Source organism: Vombatus ursinus, unplaced genomic scaffold (assembly GCF_900497805.2).
Source record: "Vombatus ursinus unplaced genomic scaffold, bare-nosed wombat genome assembly UNPS02014807.1, whole genome shotgun sequence".
Lineage (NCBI taxonomy): Eukaryota > Metazoa > Chordata > Mammalia > Diprotodontia > Vombatidae > Vombatus > Vombatus ursinus.
In genome coordinates this window covers 22796236-22824018 of record NW_020954585.1, presented here as the reverse complement: position 1 = coordinate 22824018, position 27783 = coordinate 22796236, and the positions used below count along the sequence as shown (strand labels likewise).

Sequence of the window (27783 nt, the reverse complement as noted above, 5' to 3'; positions counted from 1 at the left end):
TGTGAAGAAATAAACTATTAATCTGATTTTTAAGAGGAAAACCAAATTGCAAAATATCAAAATAAAAAAAAACTTCACAAAATATTAAGATGAAGGAAAACATAAATGTTTGACCAAGTATATGCCAACAAACGTGGTAACTTAAATGGATGAAGTACTAAAGTACTCAGATTAACAGCACAAGAGAATTTAAATAACCAAATATCACTAAAAGGAAACTCTCAAGAAAGGAACCCCAACACCAGATGGTTTCTAAAGGTAAATTTTATAAAACCTTCAAAGAAAAATACCAATATTACTTAAACTATTTGCAAAAAATAAGAAAAGGGATGATCCTGTCAAATACCTTACATGAGGTAAACATGATCCTGATACCTTAACAAGGAAAAAAAAAAAGAGAGGCAGGAAAAAACAATATAGACCAATATCTCTGGTGAATATTAAAGCAAAGATACCGAATAAAATATTAGCAAAGAGGCTATAAAAACACAATCAAAAAATTATACACTCTGTCCTGGTTGGATTTATATCAGAAATACAAAGGATGGCTCAGTATCAGGAAAAATATAAATGTAACTAATTTTAAATAAATTTTGATATCAAAGTCATAGGATTTTATTAATAGATGCAGAAAAGATCTCTGACAAAATTCGATATTCCTTTTTGTTAAAAAAAAATTTTTAAACTATAGGAGTAAATTAATATTGTAAATTACACTTGTCTGTTCAAGAGCTAGCATTAGCAATTAATGGGGAAACATTATAGGCTCTTCAGTAAGACCAGGGACAAAGGATATCGACTATCACCATTATTATTTGATAGAATCCTACAAAAGTTAGTTATAGCAATTAGACAAGAAAAAACAATTAAGGGAATGAGCGTAGGCAAAGAAGAAACAAAATGACCACTTGTTTTTGCAGATGAATGATGCTCTACAGCTTCATGATTCTAGATATCCAAATACAAAGTTCACTGACATAACTAATAACTTCAGTAAGGTGGTAAGATATAAATTAAACCCATAAATCTCATTGATTTTTACCAACAAGGGGAAGAAATAGAAAAAGATTCCACTCAAAGTAGCAGCACAAAGTATAAAATATCTGGGATTTCTTCTACTAAGACAGACAGACAGACAGACACACAAGGAATTATATGAACATATGAACAAAGTATTCATTACTGAAATAAAGAATTTAAAAACTGGACAGATATTTTTCATAGATAGATTGTGCCAATATAATAATAATGACAATTAAATCTTATTTAATTTACTGATTCAGTACCACACCAAACTTTTGCAGTTTCAGACTCTCCATGACCCCATTTGGGTTTTTCTTGGCAAAGATACAGGAGTGGTTTATCAATTCCTTCTCCAGCTCATTTTACAAATGGGGAAACTGAAATAATGAGGATTAAGTGACTTACCCAGGCTCATGTAGCTAGTGTCTGAGGCCAAATTTGAACTCAGGAAGAAGAGTCTTCTTTACTCCAGGCCCAGAGCTCTATCTACTGTGCTACCTAGCACCCTTCCTAAATACCTCACTGAAATACCAGAGGTCTATATTTTACAGCACAAGACAAAATAGTAACAAAATTCATCTGGAGGAACAAAATGTCAAAAAATCTTCTTCCCTTATCCATAGCCATGAAAGTTAATCTCCTTTCCTTCTCTATTTTTTTTCATTTATTATTTGCTTATTTACCTTTACTATTGAGGTTATCTATCCATGTGGCTTTTGTTATGGTATATAGTGTGACACTGGTTATAAACCTCATTTTACCATACTACTTTCCAATATCTCCAGGAGTTTTTGTTAACTGGAGATCTCATACCCCACAGCTGATGTCCATGGGTTTATTCAACTCTCTGTTGCTTTGTCTTATGCACCCAATCTGGTCCACTGTTCAACTTTTCTATTTTTTAACTAGTACCAAATATAGTTGATAATTACTGCTTTTTAGGACTGTCTGAGATCTAGTACATTATTTCCCTTGAGATGCTTGAGCTTTTCTTCCTTCAGATGAATTTTTGTTACAATTTTGTCTAGTTCTTTAGAGTAATTCTTTGATAGTCTGATTTGTATGGCAATAAAACTGTGTAAATTAATTTAGGTATTATTGTCCATTTTTATTCTAATGGCATGGCCCAACTATAAATTAAATATCTTTTCCATTATTTAAATCTATTTTTAAGTCTGTAAAGTGTGTTTCATAATTTTCAGATAGTTCCTGTGTCTTGGTAGGTAGACTCCCAAACACTTTATACATTCTCTAGTTATTTTGAATAGAATTTCTTTTTCTATCTCTTCCTGCTGGATTTTGTTGGTAATATACAGAAATGCTAATGATTGCTGTAGAGTTATTTTATATCCTAATACTTTACTAGAGTTAACTGTTTACTGAATTTTTTACTTGGCTCTCTATGCAGCTTGGTAGCACAGTGGACAAAGTGCTGGACCAGAAGTCAGGAAGGCTCTTCTTCTCAAGTTCAAATCTGACCTGAGATACTTACTAGTTGTGTGACCCTGGGCAAGTCACTTAACCCTGTGTGCCTCAGTTCCTCATCTGTAAAATGCGCTAGAGAAGGAAATGACAAACATTTCAGTATCTTGCCATGTAAACCCCAAATGGGGTTATGGAGAGTCAGACATGACTCAAATGACTGAACAACAAAATTCCCCCTTCCTTGTGAAGGATGAATGTATCACTATGGGAAGTCAATAAGTTTTTGGCTACTTAGCTCTCATCAGAAAAAGAATGTCAGCATATATCTGAATAACTGAAATACCTCACCACTACTAAATCATAACTCTGTGCTAAGCTTGTGACTGGTTTCCTAAACCTTCACCCTTTCTGCTCGGATATTCTCTATCATGTTTCATTTCTCCACAGCTTGTACCCTTTCATGAGTATGTCCTCTTAAAATACAAAGCTACTCCCCGTCTACTTCTCACCTTGACTCTTTCCTCTGACTAACTTATACTTATCCATGGTCCGGTTATGGGTTTCATCATACCAAGTCTCAGTCATAACAGCTGGTGTCACTTGGTTTTTCCTTAATTCTTTTTCTTTGTTTTGATAGAGGGATACACAGATATACCTATTCATACACATATATGTGTGTGTATATAGGAGTAAGTTATTAGAAGGTCACTAGGAATAAATAAAAGGCATTAATAAATTTTTTAAAAAGAGAGATCTTGCCTTGTAATATGCTTCAAATAACTATATATCTATTTATTTCTAGGACTCTGAAGATCAATAATGAACTGCTTAAAAGAGTCATATTTACCTAGTCCATATACCATGAATTAGGGTTTTAATCTCCCAGATGCCTTTTCTTTGTCCTTCATATGACAGCCCCAACCTTTCAATCTTAAGGTACATATTCTTCACCCTGCTTCTCGTCTGATCTTTGCCTAGACAGAATCCATAACAGCTCATCTTTCTCTAGGTGTGGAATGTACATTGACTCATGGGGTTAAGGATTAAAACAAAGAACCCTGGCCGGAGGAGGAGAAAGATCTTGTATTCTGGAACACATATTGCAGACCCCAAGCTAACACTTCCCAAAACTACCTGCTGAACACGCAGTTCACTAGAAACAGACTCTACGCAAAACCACAAGGAAAGTAGGCACTGGTACAGCTTTTCAACAAGCCAGTCTTTCCCCAAACATGGGAACAGCTATTTGCCACCCAAGCCAAGTGTATTTCATCAGAGAGGAGAAAAAATAATGATGACTGGTATCAGACAGTACTGAATCCCTAAGGAAGGGAGGGCAAGTTGTTAATACACTACCAGCTGACTTCTGCTCAAATGAAGTAAAGCAGAACCAGGAAAACAAGAGATGCAACGACATCAACGATGGTAATGGAAAGAAAAGCAGCAGTGTTAACAGTCAAAACTGAATGCTGTAAAATGATAATGACCAAATTTGGACACTCAAAAGAGCTGAGGAAAAATACCTTTCTTAACTAGAGAGATTTCTGGGGATCTGGATAGGGGGAAAAATCATCTTTATTTTCACCAACTTCTAGGATATAGCATTTCCTTCAACTAGGAATTTAAAAACAAACCAACAAACATTATTCTGAGAAGGCGTTCACAGGCTTCACAGGTCTGCCAAAGAGGTACCACGACACAAACAGGGTTAAAAGCCCTGGCTATAGAGCTAGGGGCTTATGAGTATGGAATATTGCATACACTGTCATGGTCAACGTATTAGTTGGTTTTGCTGAAATGTAGTGTTATTTTTTCCCCCTTTAATTCTTGTAACAAGGGAGAACTGATTAAATAGGGTAGGGGAAGAAGGATATATCAGGAAACAATGTGACACAAAAATGAAAGTCTTCAATTAAAAACCACTTATTTCCATTCCTCCTGTAAACACAAAACTATGAGGACTAGATTTCTATTTTGCCACTAAGCATTTGCTGAATTGGCAAAAGAAACAGAGACTCTAGGAATGGCACTCTGCAGGACAATGATCCAGGTGAGAGGCTATGCATTTCCTCCCATGGTAGCTTCATCAACCAGCCAGACAAGAAATAGGGTATATTTGTGAGGAAATGGCATTTTGTCCTTCATTCAAAGCTGGTGTGACATTGGCATTGCCTATGTCAAATCAAAAGATATATGTAATTAATTCACCCCAAATTTCCCTCCATATTCCAGCATCACCAGTAGGTTTTTGATCTTTGGGCACAGTAAGAAAATTCTAGAGAAACGCAACACAGAGGGACATAGTGTAGGCACACGGACAGAAAAACTGTGCAGGGTAAATGTGACCTCCATTATACCATGCAACAGCATGGTATAGCACCCTTAATAGCACCCTTGTATTTTTTTATCTGAGGCCTACCAAACACTTGCTGCCCCAAGGACATGGTAAGGCAGCTCAAGCCAGTTCTGGTAGCTACAAATCACAGGTAATTAAAGTGAATTTTCCCAGGCATCACAGAGTGGCCCTTCAAAAGGATGGCAGCCACTTTGCCAGGTTAGGATAACATGTGAAAGGAAGGATTTCTGTCTTTCAAAACAGTGATGGGAAGAGGGAAACCCACCCCCCCCACACACACATACACCCTCCCCCCCACCCCCCGGCACCCCAGACAAGCTGACTAAGCAAAAAGTATGGGAAAGGTACATTTGCCCAAGGTCACACAGCTAGCTAATTAACTGACACAGCCAGGATCTGAACCCAGGATCTCCATCCAGAATTCCTTCCATCATTACTAATCACGTCTCAGATACTATTGTGCCTCATGGGAAGATCTGTGCCAAGCACAAAAATCCTGCGGATGGTGTGTGGGCGTTATGTGCTGAGCTGAGAGGTTACGTACTCACAGCAGCACAGAATTCACATGGTGGATTTCATTCCTAACCTGTAGTCATTTTAAGTCAAGTCAGTTGACAAGCTCAAGTGGTGAAAACATCTCTTAAACTTGAGTCACAGAAAAGCTTCCTTCCCTGCTCAGCCGTGTATAGATGGAAGAAGTGAAACCTCCAGAGGTTTCAAGTGTTTCGTGCTACCACTAAGTCAACTAAAGGCAGTTTTCCTAGCTGGGGCCCCCTCGCCAGAAGGAGCTTAGCCATTCAGATTGCATTTTCAGAGATTTCACGGGAAGGGACTAATTCGAGGAGACCAGCACAGGGAAAACTCTTTAGGTGCTCTGGATCCCCTTCCCCTGACACCACCAAGGTCCAGGGCCAGGATCCCTTTTGTGCCAGCGGAAGAGATCTTCTCCAACCTGAAGAAAAGTAGAAATGATTATTTTCCTAAGAATGGGAGAAGAGGACAATCACGAAACATTCCAAGGGAGAAGAGGGAAAGCTGGGTCAACAGGGACACTTCTCCAAACTTGTTCACTCAATCACAGGTTTACATTTCCATTTCTGCCTCTTTAAAAATAGAACATAGAAAAAATGTAAAAAAAAAAAAGAGAGAGAGCGAGAGAGAGAGAGAGAGAGAGAGAGAGAGAGGGAGAGACAGAGAGAGAAAGCCAGGTGGAGCAAAGGGGAGAGGGGATAGGAAGGGTGAGAGTTTTCCTTCTGGGTCACTTTGCCAAATCAAAAATTAAAAGGTGTGTGAGAGATGGCCAGGTGAGAGTCCAAATCCTGTCATCCAAATATCCAAAAAGTCCAAATCAACAGCATGACGGTGTTTATTCTAGAACGTTTCCTCATTCCTGTTCTCTGTGCCTGAACATCAGGGATTAGAAGTAAAAGTGACCACAGTCCGTGGAAGCAGCTGGCAGGGAGGGTCTGGAGGACAGGAGGAAACATAACAGTGGGGGCAAAGCAACAATAAACAGAAAAAAGAAAGAATGTTTTTTCTTCTTGTTACTGGAAGAGTTTGAACCAAAAAAAAAAGGAATTTGGAATACGGAATCAAAGTCTAAGTCACAGTTTGAGGGCCCCAGGGTCAAGGTCCATTTTAAGACAGATTTTGGAAAGCAGCTCCCGGGGATTTAAGCCCCAGACATCTCCCACCTTACCACCACAGCTCACTCTGTAAGCCACTTTGCCCATGCCACTGCCCCCTCTGCCCGCATTCATCTGAACTAAACTAAGCCCTGTGCCCTCTCCATCCCATTTCAAGAAGTTTTCTCTTACTACCCACAGCCCACAGACATCGTCCTCTCTAACCTTTTAGTTCCCATAGTATTTAATATCTCTACCACTCATTTGGCAAATACCCACACTGAAGTGTTATAGCATGTAATAACATTTAATGCTTGTTATTTAATTTTTGCTGTATTACTTCCCCAGACAGACTGTAAACTCTTTGAGAGTAGGAACCACGTCTAGTTTCTCTCTGAATCCCTCCCCCTTACCACAACCCTTCACGCCAGCCTTTCTCTAGCACCCAAGGGACAAAATAAGACTCAACGATTTAATACTGAATTTGCCCCAGAGTCAGTCTTGGCCCTGTGATGACAGCCAGACAAAGTCATGGCTATGCAAGGATTCCCAAGAATTTGGAGAGATAGAGAACCTTGTTGGCATCTCTGCTGAGCCCTAGCCTCACCCTATGCCCCTATCTGGTGCTTGACGAAACTTGGACTAGGAATGCTGAGTTCTGGCCCCCTAATTTCCAGTTCCACATTAGGCCCTTGACATTGTGTTATCAACTATTGTGTCCAGTATGATGGGTACCTACAGAATCGGGAGGGATGGGGAAAGGCAGTGGGTTCCGTCAGTGGGTCAGGCTCTCTGAAGTCCTCTATCTCTCTGACCATTCTTCCACAGAATATTTATCACTGCACAGTCCCTAAGATTGGGGAGTGGAGTAGGGGAATGATGAGAATTTTAAAAGATAAGTCTCCCAGTTATGTTTGGAAATCTATAAAACAAGCACCTGCAAAAATTCAGGGACACTGGCTCCATCAGCACGATTGTGAGGGTATTGGGACATGCCACTACTATGACCCCCGGAAATCACTGCAGCCCTAAGGGGAGAAAAAGGAAACTGGTGTCTAGGAGCCACTGGATTTGGTAAACTGGGTCAGACTGTTCCCCTGGGTCTGCCCCACCCCTGCAACAAACTTATAAGGTCAAATCAGGCCATTCTTGGGCAAGAGTAGGGAAAGGAGTAGGGAGAAAGAGGACATTCCCTGGTCTGGGCTGAATCTGTCTTTTCTACAAGTGGTTACCTTATTTGGAGCTCAGGAGCTCAGCTCCTGTACCATTTCCAAGCTGTTGCTATAGTAATGCAACATAACCCTAAACTACGTTACTCTGCCTGGGTTTTTTCCTCACAAAACTCGGCAGCTTTGATGGCGGGGGTGGGGAGAGACACAGCGGGAGAGGGGGTGGGGGTGGGGGGGAAGAGTGGCTCCGTGCTTAGCTTCTGCTCCCCAGCCTGCACTTCCGTGAAGCCCCACTCTCAGTCACAGGAAAGGTGCCAAATCAGCATGTTCACTGTTCAGAGACCCCATCCCTCAACCTGGCTGCTTTAGCTTCTATCTAACAGGATAAGGAAACCTAGAATACCTTTACTCTCTGAGATGGTTCCCCAGGCAGGAAACGGACTCTTCTAAGAACACCTCAAATTCTCTACTCTATCCCTCCAAAGAAGTTCGTTCCACCCTATAGAATGAGCTTCAAGAGGGTGAACGTCCAGAAACTCAGCCTTGGCTTTCTCCTTTAAAGTGGTAACCACTGAACAGCGCAGCATTAGAGCAAGCGTTCATTTTTCTATAACCCTGGCCTGTGACACAGGGGGAGTTCGGGACCAGACTGTCTCCCTGATGGGAGCCTGAGGAAGTATCCAGGGCAATGAAATTCTGTCCTTCTCCAGTCTCACATGACCCTGCCTTAAGGAGTAGCATCTCCTCCATTTTCTAAAGATTCACTTCCTTTCCCCCTAGACTGTTCACAGTTGTTGTGCAAGCAAAACACAGGGTAGGAGATAGAGGCAGTAACTGCAGACAAGCCCAGAGCAGGAAAGAGAAACCCACATCTTTCAATAGAAAGGTCAGGAGCCATAGGGGCAGATTTAAGCCTAGGGAAGGCCAAAATCTGTAGAATCCATGAAAGAATAAAGTTGTGGTTACTCCACCATCAGGTTGAGGAATACAGAAGTGAGATATGGAAATCTGATCTCTAAAGAAGGTAAAGAATCAGGCAGGTGGGTGGCGAGGTAATTAGAGTGCCTGGTCTAGTATCAGGAAGCCCTGAGTTCAAATCCAGCCTCAGACACTTGCTAGCTATGTGATCCTAGGCAAGTCCTTTGACCTCTCCCTCAGTTTTCTCATCTGTAAAATGGGGGTTGTAATAGCTACCTACCTCCCAGAGTTGTTGTGGATAATAATTGTAAAGCATAATAATTGTAAAGTACCAGGTCCATGCAGAGATGCGTCTGCATGCACATATGTGCAAACGATGGCACACACACACACTCACCTCTTACTGAAAAAGACATGAAATGGGGAAGAGAAGGAAAAAGGAAGACAACACATTAGAACAAATGAGAGGAATGGGCCGAAGGCAGCTACTACAGGCTCGGGTGTCTTGTTTCCATGCTTCTGTCAGTGGAAAGATCTAGCAGGGGGACATAGAAAGGTCAGAGGGAAAGAAAGGCAGTGATTCTCCTCTGGGGACCTGCTACCCTTAAAGGGCAGTGGGAAGACACAGAAAATACGTGAGGCAGAATAGAGAAAGGAAATAATTGGTCTTAGGAATATGTATGGGGAGAGGGGGGAGAGAGAGAGAGAGAGAGAGAGAGAGAGAGAGAGAGAGAGAGAGAGAGAGAGCACATGTGAGCAAGCACCCCTGCCAGGTACTCTGGGCTGCTTCCAGAATTTACATCTTGAAGTTTAACTCTAATAATAGTTGGTAACACTTATATAGCACTTTAAGTTTTGCAAGGCACTTTACATATTTTATTTGATCCTTACAACAGTCCTGTGAGGTGGATGTTATCATTATTCCCATTTTACAGATGAGGAAACAGATGCAAAGCCTGGTTAGACCTCCAGAACTCAAGGGCTGCAACCAGGGAGAAGAAATCTGAGCTGGTGGGATTCCCACCCCACCCCCGCCCCCTCAGGCCACGTGGGAGCCCCTAGGAGGAGGGAGGGAAGGAGAGAGTGAGTCACAGGCAGCTTTTACCATTTATAGTCAGAGAGCACAGAGTTGGGTCAGGTCCCCAGAGGGCACAGTACTAGTCCCCCGACACTCCAACTCGGCCCTGAGCTCTGTGAAGTTCTCTCTCTCAGCCCTCTCTCAGTCCCATCCAGTTATCTCCAATCTCATCTCCTGCAAAGAAAGTGGAGGCTAGCCAAATTCTTTCCAGAGCTGCTTTTTGAGGAGCCTACCCCTCTCCTCAAATATGCCACCATCATAAGCCCCATGAGCCCAGTCCTCACCCCATTCTTGGAGGCAGCTGGCGGGGTGGGGGTGGGGGGGTTTAAGGGTAGGAAGGGGAGGGGGAGGGAGAGAGGGAGAGAGAGAGAGAGAGAGAGAGAGAGAGAGAGAGAGAGAGAGAACCAGCCCTACATTGCATTCTCCAGAAACAGAGGTAAAGAGATCCCCATTCAGAGAGCCCTAAGGCAAACAACTCTATCCTGTTTCCCAGCTACAAACTTCCCTATCCCCAAGAGAGTCCATACCATCATCACCTTCCCCAAATCCTCCGTGGCTAAGCCAGAAGGGAGACACAATGGACTAGGTGACATTGGACAGCAAAGGGTGTGGAGCAGAAAGAAGGCTGCATCTAGTGTTCCAGGAATGACAGTCCCATCCACCAGCTCCTCTTAACTTAGAAAAATTCAGGCCACTTAGTCAATCCTACAGCGGATAGATGAAGATGAACTGTAAGAGCCAAAAAGCATTAGGGAGCTTTTCTCCCCTCCCCGTAAACTCCAAGCAAGAAGATGCTACACAGTCCTACACAGACTAAAAGCCCCAATTAGCACCACTCCTTGGGTTCCCCTAAGCACTGAAGTGTCTAAAGCCTCTGATGGTTCCCCAGGGCTTTCCAATGAAAAAGTACACATTGAGGCCAGAGATTCTTAAGCTGGGGTCCATGGGGAGATTTCAAGGGGTCCATAAGCTTGGATGGGAACAACAACAAGGGAAAAAAAAACAGAACTACATCTTTGTTTTTATTTACCTCTAACTGAAATTTAGCTTTTTCTTCAATTATGAATTAAAAAACCATTATTCTGAGGAGGGGTACATAGGCTTTCTCAGATTGCAAAAGAGGGTCCATAACACAAAAAAAGATGAAGAACTCGTGATTAAAGTTCTCCTCAGTACCTGTGACTCAGACCCTCCCCATACCAAAGAGATGCAGGCTACTCACCTGAGGAGTTGGAGGCTCTACCTTCCGTTTTTTCTTCTGGTTCTGTTTATTGGTCCTAGGGTAGACGATGAGCATCTCCAACCATCTGCAGGAAACAGAGATGACAGGTAAGCCTCTCCTGGCTTCTCTCAATGTTCAAGAAAGGGCTATCAGGCTCCCAGCCTACCATTGTAACTCACATATCTCCCAGATATATTCAAAAACAGGCCACTGCCATCCTTTTGGCATTACAGAAAAAGATTTATTGAAGTCTTTTTTTTGTGAGACAATCGGGGTTAAGTGACTTGCCCCAGGTCACACAGCTAGTAAGTGTCAAGTGTCTGAGGGTGGACTTGAATTCAGGTCCTCCTGACTCCAAAGCCGGTGCTCTATCTACTGTATCATCTAACTGCCCCCAGAAAAAGGTTTAAAGGTGGGAATGTTGGGTGGGTAGGGTCTGGTGACCACAAAAAACTACTGGCAAGTTGCCAGACTGCAACCTTCATTCCATTAAGGTGGGGGTGAGGGAAGGAGGCCAATAACTAGAATGTCAATAATGCCAACAAGCCTACCCTGGGAAGTTCCCCCCAAAAGCCTGGCATAGCAGGCATACATCTTCAGCCTGTTGAGCAGAGAATCATTCAACTCTGGGCCTGCCAAGGCCTGCCTGGCAGTACAGCCTGGGCAAGAACTACCAGCTTAGTAGGTCCACTTTTCTTCTAGACTCTGGGGGCAAAGAGCTGGGCTAGTCCAAGATGGAGAGGGGGGAACATCACAACCAGACAGTGATTTCAGATTTCAGTGATTTCAGGAAGCCTCATTCCTTCCTAGGCCTTCAGCCATACACCCCACTTAGCTCCTCAACGTTCTTTCCTCTTATCTACGGCCTGGTCCTCCATAAAAGGGCAATAAGGACAGGGCCTAAAGAGCACCTCTAGCCAGCTGAAAGGCAAGCCTGACCACAGGCAGCCCACACCAGGGCCCCAGTCCTGAGCCAAGCAGCCTTGGGCCCTGGGAGTTCAGGGCACGTCAGTGTTTCCATTACTAACCCTTATTTCAGGGGCTTGTAACAACCATAAAAATTCCCTCCTAGCTAGGACTTGGCAAGTATACAGGACTACAACAGCATTTTGGAGCCATTTACGGCCACCTCAGGCTGCAATCCTCAGTCATTCAGCTGCTTTCCCAAGAGACAGGAAATCCTTGGTATCAAGGGTCAGCTTCACCAATGCCTTTTGCAAAAAGACAGAAAAACACCACCATTAAATAAGCTAATCCATGTAGAGAATGCTCTGGATCTGCCTCCAGGAGCCTAGGAGGAAAGCCCCGAGATGCCCTTAAAGGATTCAAGTTTGCTTGGTCTCCACCAGTTGGAGAAGATGGAATCAATGGATTGGAGAGAATTTTTAGGCATGATGCAGTCTATTCTTTATCTACCCACCAATCAGTGGCCAGTCACTCTTCCTAAACCTTCTTTAAAAAAAAAAAAGAATTTTTAATCTTATACTATCTTCATTTCCCAATAATTCTTGTCCCATAGTATCTTTCTTTATAATAGAAAACCCAAAATAATCAAGTAAAACCAATCATGCCTGGACAGTACTTCTTGTTTTTTTATTACTGTTATTTCAGTTGTGTCCAACTCTTTGTGACCCCGTTTGGGGTTTTCTCGGCAAAGATACTGGAATGGCTTGCCATTTCCTTCTCCAGCTCATTTTACAGATAAGGAAACTGAGGCAAACAAGATTAAATGACTTGCCCAGGGTTACACAGGTGCTAAGTGTGTGAGGTCAGATTTGAACTCAGGAAGAGGAGTCTTCTTGACTCTAGGCCAGGAACTCTATCCACTGCGCCACCTAGCTGCAGGCACACAATATTCCATACCCATGATCCACTGAAAGTATTATTTTCCAAAATTAGTCATCAGGAACCATTACTGAACATTGCATTTGACTTGATTTCTGTTATCTTTGTATTATTCTTTATTGTTATTTTGTCATTTCAATCACGTCCTACTCTTTGTGACCGCATTTGGGGTTTTCTTGGCAAAGATACCAAACTGGTATGCCATTTCCTTCTCCAGCTCATTTTATAGATGAGGAAACTGAGGCAAACAGGGCTAAGTGACTTGCTTTATAATATGATATTTATAATATAATATAATATAATAAAATAAACTCACACAGCTAGTAAATGTCTGAGGCCACATTTGAACTCAGGTCTTCCTGACTCCAGGTCCAGCATTCTATCCACTGTGTCACTTAGCTGTCCTAAATATTACTCCAATCATTGCATATGTTATTTTCCCTGGTTCTGTTGTCTTAGATTCTAAATTTTACTCTTAAATATCTCTAGGAAATGAGGAATCCACGACTCTCCTAGTAAAACATTCCAACGTGTTCATAACTCTCCCCATCACAAGTAAGTTCTTATATTTAACCTAATCCCTACCTTATGCAATTTAATTTGAAGACCAGAAAAAGGCACATACACAGGTACGCATGATACAAAACACAGTGTGGCTGGAAAAGAGATCTGTATGTGAACATTTGTAGTATAGCCTTGGTCACGTCTATCAGCTTTTCTTAACTTACAGATGCATTTATTAATTATCTACTAAAGTACAAGGAACTGTTCTAGATACTATGGACACAAGGACCAAAAAACCCCCAAAAAGCCAACAATTCTCACTGTCTGGTTGTGATGTTCCCCCCTCTCCATCTTGGACTAGACCAGCTCTTTTCCCCCAGAGGTCTAGAAGAAAAGTGGACCTTCTAAGCTGTTAGTTCTTGCCCAGGCTGTACTGCCAGGCAGGCCTTGGCAGGCCCAGAGTTGAATGATTCTCTGCTCAACAGACTGAAGATGTATGCCTGCTATGCCAGGCTTTTGGGGGGAGCCTCCCAGGGTAGGCTTGTTGGCATTATTGATACTCTGGTTATTGGCCTCCTTCCCCCACCCCCACCTTAATGGAATGAAGGTTGCAGTCTGGCAACTTGCCAATAGTCTTTTGTGGTCACCAGACCCAACCCACCCAACTTTTCAGTGTACTGGGAGTAAAAAATAGGTATAGATAGGATAGGAATAGGGACAGAACCCGTGATTTCCTTGGTACAAGAACCTCCTGGCTGAGGAACCTCTCTCCCTGTGTGTGCAGGTCAGCATATTCTCTGTAAGCTATCATCTTAGAGAATTGCCTAGACCACTGAGAGAATAAGTGACTTGCCCATGGGTCACGGTCATGTGTCAAAGGTGAGAGTTCAACCTAGGTCTTCCTGGTTTCAAGAGCGGCTCTGAATTCAATCTACCACCTCTGCCTCCCTGTACAAAGACAAATTAATACAAAATACAAAGTAATGGCTCCTCAGAGCTGCCAGCGTAGAAGGATGAGGGTCTGAGAAGATACTCTGCTAAAGGAGAACCACAGATAATAAATGAATAAATAAATAAAGCTAGTTTCTAGTTAGTCACTTCATCCTCAAGGGAAACCATTCTCCAGCTTCCTCTGATCCTGGAACAGGGCCTGGCCTGGACTTCTCCCAACCAGTTGAGATCAAAGAGCTCGTTTAGACAAATCTGAACAGTATGAATAAGGAAATAGAAGGCATTTTCTTGTCTCCCTCCCTGGAGCCAGGATCCCATTCTGTCCTGAGAACAGAAGCCACGGCTGTTGGTTCCTTTGGCAGGAAGAAGACTTACGGAGTAATGGAGTTGAGAGTTTATTATTTAAAAGAAGACTTGAGAGCAGAGCTGACCCTGGCCCAAAGCCAGGGAAAAAGGCCTGTGAGGGGCAGGGCAAGCCCCCTGGCCGAGGCAGAAAGAAGCTTGCAATCTTATATAGAAGAGTAGGGCCTCTGGGGGCCCAGGTCCTGAAGCCACTGCCCTTTAAAAAGCCAAAGAGGAATGTGAAATCCTGGTACTGGAAAGAAGGCACATTTCTCGAGGCTTATATCTGGGCTGGACATGGAGAGCCCTTAGTCAGGGTCACTCGATAAGGAAGGCAACAGCTAGCAAGCCCAGGCATGGTCAGCTTTCAGAACAACTTGTCCTACCCCAGACATGTATAACACCAAGCATCCAAGACCGTATTTTAATTATCTCTGTATCTCCTGCAGTGTTTGGCAAAAAGTAGATGCTTAATAAATGGTTTATAGACATATATAATTGCAGAGTGTGAAGGGACCTCCGAGGTCATTGGGTCCAAACCCTATATGAATCAGCAACCTCGTCTACAACATCTATGTTGAGTGGTCTTCTAGCCTCCACCTGAAGGCTTTCAGTGATGGATTTAGGGCAGCTGATTACACTTTTGGATTATTCTAATAGATGATGAAGAAATAACAGCTGACATGTAAGGTTTGTAAAGCACATTATATGATCTTATCTAATCCTCCTAACAGGCCTGTGAAGTGAGGGTTACCAGTTATTATTTTTTTCCCTTTTACAGGTGAGGAAACTGAGGTGTAGATAAGTTAAGATCCCTGAAGGTGATCACACAGCTACTAAGTTACAGAAGGAAGATTGGAAACCATGTCACTCTCTTGATCAGTGAGCTTTCCACTAGAGCCTCCAATCGTGTTTCTCTTTATATTGAACAAAAATCTGCATCCCTATAACTTCCACCCATTTCTCCTAGAACTCCTCTCTAGGGCCACAGAGAATAAGTCTGATTCCTCTTCCAAATGGTGACCATTCAATGGTCAGCATGGGACTGGCATTTCCTGGTTTCTTTCCTGGAACTGAATCCAAAAGCAGAGGAAGCAAGAGAAAATCATTTATAGGGGAAAAAAAGAAGACCACATTTTATACAACCTTTAACCTTTCCTGTGGATTCTTTCCTTGAGAAGGATAGAAGGTGTTGGCCAGATTTCTATCAAAGTTTTTTTTTTTTTAACTGAAGGAACAGAATGATAGGATCATAGGAGATAGAGCCTTAGAGGTTATCTAAACCAACCCCCTCCTTTTACAAATAGGGAAACTGAGGTCCACATAGGTTAAGTGTCTTGCTCAAGTGGCACAGGAAGGAAGGTGCAGAGACAAGGTTTGAACCCAGGTCCCTTGATTCCAAATTCAGTGCTTGCTCTATTGGCTGGAGACAATCACAGGTGAAGGGGGTCTGGCCTGAACCAGAAAAGTCATAATGACCAAGAGCTCAAGAACCAAATATTGATGTTCCACAAAGGGTCTAGACTGGATACACCTACCAACCTCTTTGTATATACTCAGGAAACAGCTGAACAAATCATCTCAGAAGATCTTATAAGCTAGATGGGAGGTAATCTCTCAATTCTCTGGTGAGGCAGTCTCTTGGGACCCTCTCTTTGATGCCCACCTTCCGTCCCACTCCAAGTCCCTCTGAAGGGGTGAGTCGCCGTGATTTGATATGAAATGTGTGGTTGCTCAAAAATGTCTCTGTTGGTCTGCCTGCCAGAGTGACTATAATTTTAAGCTCTAGAGTCACTTTTGAATGCTCATTAATTACATCACCAGGAGGCCCCACTTGCATTATCTGGAAGGAGTAACATATTGATAAATTAGTACATATAAACACCTTAATGAGGTGACCATATAGGTAACCTATTGTCTGTCACTAACCAAAAAGAAAAAAAAGATAATTTTTGATTAGAGGAAGAACGATGAGAATATTGATTTATAGCTGGAAAGGTCCTCTGAGGACATCGAGTCTAATCTCCTCATTTGACAGATGAGGAAACTGAGGCCTAAGGAAGCTAAATAACTAGTCCAAGGTCATGCAGGTAGTCAATAGCAGCTCCAGGATCGGAACACAGGTCCTCTGACTTCAAATCCAACCCGTTTTCCACTCTTCCACAGTGGATCCCAAGAAAGGTCCAAAAGATTAGATGCTACCCTAAGAAGGGCAGGCCTGGTTGAGTGAGGAGCTAGTGGGGGGCTTCCCAAACAAGAAGGGCATCAAACCCCTGCTGGAAGAGCAGCTGTAGAGAAGGACTTATTCACCTTTCTGTGTGTCACAAATCCCTTTGGAAGAATCGGTGAAGACTAAGGACACTTCAGAATCATGTTTTTAAATACATACAATAAAATACACAGGGTTATAAAAGAAACTAATTATATTGAAAAACACTATGTAGGCAGGAAGGCTGTGATCATGTTCTTTTTTATCAGCAAGTCTAATACCACAGTAATTTTTAAGTATTGTCCAGCTGTTTCAGTCATGCCCAACTCTTCATGACCTCATTTGGGGTTTTCTTGGCAAAGATACTGGAGTGGTTTGCATTTTCCTTCTCTAGCTCATTTTACTGATGAGGAAATGGAGGCAAACAGGGTTAAGTGACTTGACCAGGGTCATACAGCTAGGAAGTGTCTGAGGCCAGATTTGAACTGAGAAGATGAGTCTTCTTGCCTCCAGTTCCGGCACTCTATCCAATGCACCACCTAGCACCTCAAGAATTCTGAAGTAGTGATGGGCCTAACTATTTCAAGATAACCGCAACAACCCTGATACGATATGAAAATATCTGTGATTTCTATTGTAACAAAGTCACAGGTAATGCTAATCCTACTGTGGTTTGTGGCCTACATTCATAACTGAAGCTAGATGGAAAAGTGAGTACTAGACCTGGAGAGAGGAAGACTCGAGTTCAAATTTGCCCTCATACACTTACTAATTGTATGACCTCACAGTGTCCCTCCCAGGGTTATTGTGAGGATAAAATGAAATATTTATAAAAGCACTCTGCACAGGGCAGCTAGGTGGCTCAGTGGATAAAGCTCTGGCCTTGGAGTCAGGAGGACATGAGTTCAAATCCAACCTCAGACACATGACACTAGCTGTGTGACTCTGGGCAAGTCACTTAACCCCGACTGCCTCACCAAAAAAAAAAAAAGCACTCTGCAAACCTATGTAAATGCTAGTTAATAATAATTATCATCAGAAATGCTAAATTTCAGTTACAGATTACTGAAAATAAAGAATCTTTTCCTTCTCCAATCCAACTCCACAGACCCCTTGAAATCTCTCCATGGACCTAGGTTGTAGAGTGGGAGCTGTGAAGGAAAGGAAGGCGATTTAAAGACCTACATACAAATTAGAGACAGAGCTGCAAGGATCCTTAGAGATCTAGTCCAGTCTTTTCATTTTGACAGACAAAACTTAGGTCCAGGAAAGATATTGCTCAGGGTCAAGTTTGTTAGTGGCGAAGCTAGGCTAAGTTCTCTTTTGTCACTTTTTTTTTTCTTTTGGGGGGGCGGGTGTAGAGTTGACCCTATACTCCATTCAATCAAGAGACAGTCAAATCTAATAGCTCGGTAAAGAAAGAGGTTAATCCTGCTGGTTAAAATGAGGTTTTTTAATTGAGTGCCTCAATTACTCATGCTATCCTGGTCACGGTGGACATCCCACTGATTCCAACCAGCTTCCAAAAATCCCTGTTCTTATTCCTTGCCTGATAGAAGGTATATTTCCCCAGGGCAGAGATTTGAAAATCCTCCTATTGAAGCAAGCTTTTGGGTTCTGTCTTTCTTTAAGAACATGAAAGAAAGAAGGCAATTAGGTGGCATAAGTGAATAGAGCACCAGCCCTGGAGTCAGGAGGACCTGAGTTCAAATCCAGTCTCAGATGCTTGACACTTACTAGCTGTGTGACTCTGGGCAAGTCACTTAACCCTGACTGCCTCAGCAAAAAAACACAAAGAACAAAAACCCACAGAGAGAACAAAAGGAAAAATTTTGATGAAACAGGGTAATATTGAACGCAGTCCCTTCAGAAAGCATATATCTGAAGCGATGTGACTTTAATGCCATCTCATTTTCTTTTTGTTATTGTCAACATGGCAGCTGAGTGTCCAGGGGATGACTGGATTACCAGAGAAAACAATCTGCCAAACCCCTCTGACTTTTGTTCTCACAAAAAGACAAGTAACACTATCCAGATACATTAATAATCATAAAAAAGTAAACCCAGTAAGAGGAAGGTGGGGAGGACAGTTGGGGGGAGGGCAGTTGGCCAGGTGGCCCCAACTCCAGCTACACACTGTTCAAAATGGATTCCAACGCTCAGGTCCTTTTAGAAGGGGAGAGAGAGGAAGCAGAAACCGAGGGAGTGGAAGGAACCCACAGCACAATTCCATTTAAGAAAATGGCAAGAAAATTCCCTCAATACAGCCACGTGGCATCCTAAGCACCCACCAGTCCACCAGCTAAGAGATAAGGAGGGAAGAAGGAACAGGTGGGAAACTCAAAACAAACAGAGGAAATCATTTTTTGATCTTCCCTATGAGAAATGATGTCCAATTCTCAAATTAGTGCAGTGGTAGGAGGTGGGGGGGAGGACTGTAAACTTTGAACTGTTCACAATACCAAGGAACCCCCTCTGAGAACGATTTCTTGAAGCCACAGGATTCTTAAGGTCCTCTGCAACTCAAAAATCTATGATTTCAGGGAAGGTAGCTTGACTCTTGATGGTATTTGGCTTAAAGTGAAATTAAACCATGACGAGACATAAACTATGCAGAAATGAGCCTGCCATCAGGACTGAGATTTCCATCAAGAGGGTTACTCCTTTGACTTAAATTTAGCAGTCCATGCTCCCCTCAAACTCACCCCCAGAGGCTCAGTGACAACATCCATTTCTCAGTCATAGGGGTTATTCCAAGATGAAACTACAAATGCAGAAGAGGTCAAAGGTGAGGGAAGGGTTTAAATCCACGACTATCCTTATCTCTTCTACATAAGGAGCCTGAAGACACAGGTGGCAGAAACACTACCCAGGGGGCCCAATCCTAGGTTTGTCTGGTGTCTGCATGCCCAATGCTGTTGTTTCATGTGGATAGAAAAGAGAAAGTATGAGGGCAAGAAAGGGTTAAGAGGATGGGCACTGTGCGTAAAAGGATAATGAAGAGTAGCACAAAGTAGGTGTTCAAATCCTTCTGAATGAATTATTGAATAAATGGATGAAGGACCAGCTTCAGGGAACTGACAGAGTCCTCTTCAGATTCAATGTCTGGTTTGATTTCCATGTTAGAACATATGACCTACCTCCCCTTATCCCAGACCATTTCACAGAAGGGTAGACTGAAGTACAGAGAAAGGAAGCGATAAGTTGAAGCTCACATACAAATAGTAGCTTCAGGACCCTAAATTCAAAACACAGAGTTATAGTTGCTTCTAAATAGAATAAGAGAACTAACAGAATTTTAGAGCCTGAAAGGGAGGTCCCCCTACACTCTGCTCTTGTCAGACCTCATCTGAAGGACTGGATTTAGTCCTGGGCATCACACTTTAAGGACAATAGGCTGGAGAGTGTCTAGAGAAGGACAAGTAACATGGTGAAGAGCTCTGAGTCTGTGACATATAAGGATCTACTGAAGAGACCTGGCATGTTTAGCCAAGAGAAAAGACTAGGGGGTGAGAAGTAGGGATATGGGGGGGAATAGGGAGAGGAAAGAGGGACATAATAGCTGTATTTGTATAGTATTTGGAGGCTTTCAGGGGTGAGAGGGATTAAACCTGTTCTGTTTGGCCCCAGAGGGCAGAACCAGGAGCAAAGGGTAGAAAACTGCCAAAGGACCTGCTGCAGGCTCCATGGCAGGAGGAAGTCCTAAGGAGTCAAGCAGTCCAGATGTTGATCCAGATGTGCCTCTGGAGGTGGGGGCTCTTTCCTTCGAGGTCTTCAAGCAGAGGCACGATGACTAATTTTGGGGTACAAGTGGGGATTCCTTTTGTGCACAGGTTGGACTAGATTGGTTGCTGAGTTGCCATCCAACCTACAAATTCTGTGATTCTCTGACCTCGGACATCACTTAGCCCAACTCCATCATTTGAGGACAAACTATTCCCTCCTGTATAAAATAGGTTAAAAAAAAAAAGATTCACAATACTTATTCCCCTTGATGTTTTTCCTAAAACTCAGGTCCTTTCCAGGTCATAGGAATATAAAATAGTTTTCATTAAAATAGCCCCAACAAATAAACTAACTTCAAGAAGTAAACCATGTTCAGAACACAGACTGTCCTACAGAGTTGAGCTTGGTGTGACCCAACTACCAGCACCCAAAGGGAAGCAAGATCAACCCCTCATAAGGTCCCAGGAGAGAAGGGAAAATAAACGAATGGAAACCAGCAAAGGAGCCTGGTAAAAAGAAAGGGCAATGAACTCATGAACCAGCAACTTGGGGCAGGCTCATGAGCCTCTGACCTTACACCTGGCAGAGCTCCTGGGCCCTACACTGCTCTTCTGGCCCGCTGTTGTACCTGCTGAACGGAGCTCTCTGGATATCCCCAGCCCACACTCCCATCTCCCAGTTACGGCTACAAAAGAGAGAAAAGGCAGGGGCTACAGAGGGAGGCCCCTTCAGAGGCCCATCAGCTCCTTGGCAGCATCCTATCTGCTAATCAGGAGGAGCTGAGCTACGTGCAGCTAGGGTTTAAATATTAAAAATTTATCACTCATCTAATGTCAGTCAATAAATTGAGACATCTCACTGAGGGAATCCTCAAAATGCAAACGTGCCTGGCTTTGTCCACTTTCCCTTTCCACGACCCCTAAGATCTCCTCCCCACTCAAGTCCCTGAGATAAGGCAACTGAGTCTCTGCATCCATAAAACGGGGATATTTATATCAACTTCTATGAGATTCAAATACAATAATGGATGTAAAAGTATCTTAAAACCATAAATGTAATTGCCAGAAAAAAAATTGTAGACTCAAGTTTTTGCCGTTTACCAGCTGTGTGACGGTAGACATGTCACTTCTTCTCTGGATCTGAATTTCCTCATCTGTAAACCGATTATGGGCCTAAAACTTGAGCCATATAATATTCTATGGTTACAAAGTACTCGAACTACAAAGTGCATTGGATTTGGGCTTGAGAGGATTTAGGCTAATTTCTTGGGCTTGATAGTGGAACTCTGTCCCTCCTCATCCCTGGCTTCCTCAAACCTCAGTTAAAATCAAACCTTCTATAGGAAGCTTTTCTTGATTCCCCCATAGTGAGAGCACCTTCTCTGTTGGTTTTCTCTAATTTTTCCCATATGTAGTTTATTGGTATAGAGTTGCCTACATATTGTATCGTCTCCCCCGTTAGACTGCGAGCTCCTTGAGGGCAGGTGGCCTCTTTTACTTTGTGTGACCAATGCTTATTGGCACAATGCCTAGCATACAGTAGGAACTTAATAAATGCTCACCGATTGACTTGTGAGGCCTAGGACAAGTCATTTAACTTTTCGGGGCCCCAGCTTCCTCATGTGTAAAATGAAGGAGTTGTACTATATCATTAACATCCCTTTACACATCTAAAAATACGACACGCAGACTATGCCAATGTGAGTTGGTCCTCACAACCCTGGTAAGGGTCAGGGGTACTGTATGTTTTATTATCCCCATTTTATATGTGAAAATAGAGGCTCAGGAATGGAGTGACTTGGCTAGGATCACCTAACAAATCAAGGGTAAAATCTGAAGCTGAAATCTAGGTTTTTGATTCCTATTCTAGTGCCCTTCAACTATGTTGTCCTTTCTAAAATTAATAATGGCTAACATTTATATAGCTTTTACTGTGGGCTGGATATGTTGCTAAGTACTTTGTAATTATTATTTTATTTTATCTTCCCAACAACTCTGGGAGATAAATGTTATTATTATTTCCCTCTCATTTTACAGATGAGGAAGCTGAGGCAAACAGAAGTTAAGTGACTTGCCCAGGGTCACAAAGCTATTAAGTGTCTGAGGTCACATTTGAACTGAAGTCTTCTCAATTTCTAGCCACTCTGCAATCTAGCTGCAAATTGAGAGGCTGACATGTTGGTTCCAGAGAAATGATCTCAGAATACACTGGCTCCTCATAGAAGAGAAAAGTGGTGGATGATGGATGGAGAATGTTACATATCCTCTACTGGTTGAAGTTGCTATATTGATTCATTTTGCTTAACTTTTTTGTTTTGTTTTTATGAAGGAGGATACTGAGGGGAATTATGGGGAAGTGATTATGTTATTGAAAATGCATTAACAAAGAATATAATAAAATAAAATGAGGGTGTTGGATTAGATGATTTCTAATCTAATTCCAGCTCTGACTTTAAAATAAGGTAAAAGTCTCCACTTAGCTCTTCAGCTATCACAGCCTGAGAGCAGCCTTTGAGAAGTCAGAGGGGCAAGAACATGGGCCCAGAGGGCTAGGTTGGCACATGTCTACAACCTCTCCTCTGATCTCAGAGGACTGAAGACAACTAAATTTAAAGTAAAACAGAATGGTACATCCTACCATTTCTCCCTCAGATCAGTTCCAATAGGTTTTTATTCCTAAATTTCAAAGCTCTGAGTTAGGTGGATATATTATGCATAAACTGCCCCCTACCCCTAAAGAAACTAGGTCTTAGATTGTACAGTCCAGATCAGACGTAAGCCAATATGTAACAATGGAGTAAGAAAATGTCCTCTGATGTTGACTCTCATTATTTCCTTACCAAAGTCTCTTGTTTTCTCAAACTATGCCTTTCCCTCCCTAACTTCCACAATCACCTCCCCCATGAAGCTTTCCCAGACTTTACCATGCTGCCAATTAACTTATTTACTCTGACAGCCTACAGAACTTATTATGAATAGTAATAAGTAATAACTCTGCATACAATTCGTAAACACAGGGAGATTCCCCCTCTGCCAATGCAGACCACCACCCCTCTGCAATCTGGTACACTACCTTAATAGTGTCTGCACCCCTAAAATCAATCCATCCCCCTGTGGCCAAACTGGTGTTTGCCTGAGACTGGGTTGTTCCTGAAATCAAGCACAGGTAGTCCCTCCCCCGCCTCATCCTGGAAGTCCAGATGGCTTGGTGGAACCTGTCAGAGCCCACACTCAGAGGGCACACCCTTTGAGAAGCCTGGTTCCCCTCCATGCCCTGGTGAGGCAGGCCTGTTCCCCTAAGATGTTTCTGCTCTGCTCTGGTAGGTTCTTATGCATGTTTTAAGTATGTTGGCCCTACTTCCTCCCTTTGACCAAAAATACTACGCATGACCTTCTCTTTCTGTAGTACCTCATCACAAGGCTCTGCACATATCAATGTTCCCACCCAAAGAAGATCCCAAGTTAGTTTTTGCTAAGACTTAGGCTTAAGCCTTTGGAAGTCTCTTCTGACAGACATCCCTCACACAGTTCCTAATGTTCTCCGTGCCCCTCCCCTGAAATTCCCTCAGATTCACCATGAAGACATTTCATATTTATTTATCTGTGCTGCTTCTCCTCAGTAAAATATAAGTTCTCTGAGAAAAATGTCTGTGTTTGTTCTTGTCTCTGAGCCTCCAGAGCCTTGCAGAGGCACCTGGCACTTACATAAATGCATACCGAATTCAACTGAGCAGGAAATCTTTTTGCACTCACCTCTAAACCACTGGAGGTTCAGCAAGCCAACCCTAAGGTCTTCTGAACCTCAGGGTTCTGGACAGGGGAATACTTGGCTCCCGATTTGCACCCTTCAGGCCTTGTCAAGGTAGTTCCCAACAGAGGTACTCTATGTGTAAAACACATTCCCTGCCCTCCAAGAGCTAACAATCTCTAACTAAGGAGATGAGGCATACACATACACATGCCTCCTTGGTCTTGGTGACACCCTCCTGCTTGGGATAGGACCACAAAATGTTAGACCTGGAAGGGCCCTTCCATCCTTGGAGAGTTGGTCCAATCTTGTCATTGTAGAGACAAGACAACGGAGGTGCAGAGAGTTTGAATAACTTTCTCAACATCTTACAACAAGTATGTGAGAGGGGCAGCTAGGGGACACAGTGGATAGAAGTCCAGCCTTGGAGTCAGGAGGACTCGAGTTCAAATCCAGTCCCAGACACTTGACACTTATTAGCTGTGTGACCCTGGGCAAGTCACTTAACCCAACTGCCTCACCAAAACACACACACACACACACACACACACACACACACACACACACACACAACAACAACAACAACAACAACCAAGTATGTGACAGAGCTGAGTTTGGAAACTACATCTCCTGATTCCAAGGGTCCTGTGCTCTTTTTCATAAAAACCACAATGCCTTGTAGATGCCCCACCTTGTCCTCTCTGATCACGGCAGGTAAACTTCAAGACCGAGGTTTAGTTCTAACTCCTTCATAAAGGTCTGAACTGCTCCAACGTGCAGTAATCTCTACGCTTACCGGCCCTAAATCGTAAATCTATCCCTTGGGAGGACACAGCATGTCTTTTGCTTCTTTATATCTCAGTACTTTGTACATAGTAGGAATCCAATAAATGCTTAATGCTGAAAATGGACGGCAAGTCAACTTCATTAAACTTTGTTTCATCTGTGAAATGGAGATAATATTTCTCTTTCACCATCTTTTTCATAACATGATCCTTACAAGGTTAAAAAGCAAGAAAGATGTAAAGTCCTTTGTAACAACCTTAAAAAACTCTGAGTTGATGATATACACTGTAGTTAATAAATACATTCATTGTATATTCGAGTCAACATGGCTTAGTGGAGAGAAGTGAATGGGAAAAGGACAGGGACAGGGCAATCTGGCATAATATATACAGGGTCAACCATGGGGTCAAGAAGGCCATGATTCAAGCCCTGCCCGTTGGCACATACTAGCCAAATCCTTTAATCTCTCAGACCCTCAGGGAACTTGAAGTTGCAGACCCAGCACCAATAGACATTGAAATAGGGAGTTTTGACTGTGGAAGTTCCCACAAAGTCTGAACAAATTGTCCCCTTAACCATTATCATCATCATTAGACTTCCTAGACAGTTAACACTCTTGAAGGATGGAGACGCCTGGTGATCCCAGAGACCCTCTTCGCTCCCCCTACTCACATCTCATAAGTTTTTCCACAGTCAATAAGGGTGGAAAACTTTGGGTCATATTTATATAAGGTAGACTTTCAACTCAGGACTTAGGTGGATAGGCCAGACCGTTAATCCTCAATAGTTAATGCCCAACAATACCTGATCCTACATGCTTGACAGAGTCTAAACATTTGTACCCATGAAGGTGTCCCACTCGGCCTCCCTCGGGGCATCCAGGCTCAGTGTTCCAGGGTAAAGCTGTATTTTCAGAAGCCCTTTCCACAACTCAGACAACACTTACCCACTGATGATCTCTTTGTTCTCTGCCCGGATGAAGTGCTCCTTTTCAGGTGTCAGAATACACAAAGAGAACTTCTGGCCGGTGCGGCCCTCCCCATCTACCACATCTGTGCACTGGTTCATGTTGATGGTGCCCTGAGGAAGGGTTGTAGGCTACAAGGAATAGAAAAGTGCAATGGATTATTCATAGGAAGTAGCAGAGGATACACGATAAGGCAACAAATATAAGTACCATGTTAAGGTAGCTTATTTTTTTTTTGTTTTTGTTTTTTTGCTAGGCAATGCTTGCCCAGGGTCACACAGCTAGTGAGTGTTATGTGTCTGAGGCCAGATTTGAACTCAGGTCCTCCTGACTCCAGGGCTGGTGTTCTATCCACTATACCACCTAGCTGCCCCTTATTTTTTTTTAAATAAAATTTTACTGTTAACTTTTGTTTTTATATCACTTTCATGCCTCAATGTAACCTTCTCCTCTCTCCCCTTCCCAGATAGTAATTCTTTCATGAAAAAGAACATCAGAAAGTTCAGAAAAGGTGACCAACAAATAAACAAAGTCTGACATTATATGCTCATAGTCACTCACTTCCACAAAGAAAGAAGGGAGGTGCTCTCTTATATCTCTTCTTTGGAGCCAAGCTTAATCTTTATAATCTCACAGCATTCAATTTTTTTTTTAAAACTTATATTGCTGTTGTCATTGTGTGGTATTGTTTTCCTGGTTCTAACTACTTTAACTTTGCATCAGTTCATATAAGTTCCCCTGTATTTATCACACTCAACATTTCTTCTAGCACAATAATATTCCGTTACATTTGTCGTCCACAATTGTTTAGCCATCCTACAACTGATGGGCATTTGCTTTGTTTCCAATCGTTTTCTACTACAAAAAGTGCTGCTATAAATTTTTTTGTACACACGGGGCCTCTTTTTTTTTTTTTTAAATTACTGGTATCAATTTACTTTCAACCACCTTAATTTCACTATATCTATGTTAATTACATCTCACTGAAGAACTGCAGGAGTTTCATAACCTCATAGTTTATATTACGGAAGGAAAGCACCGAATTTGGGAAGCTTAAACATACCAACTCCCCTTCGGCTCTCTTTACTCCATTTCTCTGTGTGTGTGTCTGTGTGTGTGTATAAAAATTTATTTTTAGTTTTCACCAATCACTTCCAAAAGCTTTAAATTTTAAATTTAAAGTTTTAAATTTAAATTAAGAATTTTAACTTTTCTCCCCCTCCCTCCCCAAGATGGCACAAAATCTGCTATAGGCTCTACATATACATTCCTATTAAATATATTTTCACATTAGTATTGTTGTAAGGAAGAATTAGAACCAGTAGGAGGAACTACAAGAAAGAGGAAACAAACAAAACAGAATAGAAAAAAAAAAACAAATAGCATGCTTCGATCTGCATTCAAACACCACAGTTCCTTCTCTGGATATGGATAGCATTTTGCTCCATTTCTTTTATTCTCAGGTGGCAAGAAAAAGAAATAAATCACCTTGCTTCACCTGAAGGAGAATCAGAACCTGGCTCTTTTCCCCTCTGTTTCTAGCTGGAAGACAATGCCCGAGGAGAGACAGGAAGGGTAGAGACCAATCAGGCAGAACACGGAAAATTAGGATTAGGCAGGCAAAGCTCCCAGACTCAGAACAGCTAACTAGTCCAAGAAAGTAAGAAAACAATGCTTTGGAGGAGATGGTTTTTAAATAGCAGAGCTATTTTTAGAGGCACAGTAGGGGCCAGGGAGACAGACAGGAGAGACCACAGCCTTGGCCACTGGTCACAGGACCAAAATGGACCTAAGCTTCTACTAGACACATTTAGGGACAGCACAAGAAACTGTCTCCCAGGGGCTCCAAGAGATCTTCCACAGAGCCTCCCAAGCAGGGTTTGGCAAAGG

At 42.5% G+C, this 27783-nt stretch overlaps 1 protein-coding gene across 1 annotated transcript in view; it reads right to left on the bottom strand.

Annotated features, from left to right (window-relative positions):
- MPRIP (myosin phosphatase Rho interacting protein) overlaps positions 1–27783 on the bottom strand; it is a 186045-nt gene that overhangs the window by 65123 nt on the left and 93139 nt on the right. Inside the window, exons 4-5 of the mRNA XM_027874439.1 lie at positions 25873–26024; positions 10817–10901 (exon numbers count right to left, since the gene is read on the bottom strand). Of these exons, the coding sequence (XP_027730240.1) occupies positions 10817–10901; positions 25873–26024 (237 nt within the window). The remainder of the gene's footprint in view (positions 1–10816; positions 10902–25872; positions 26025–27783) is intronic.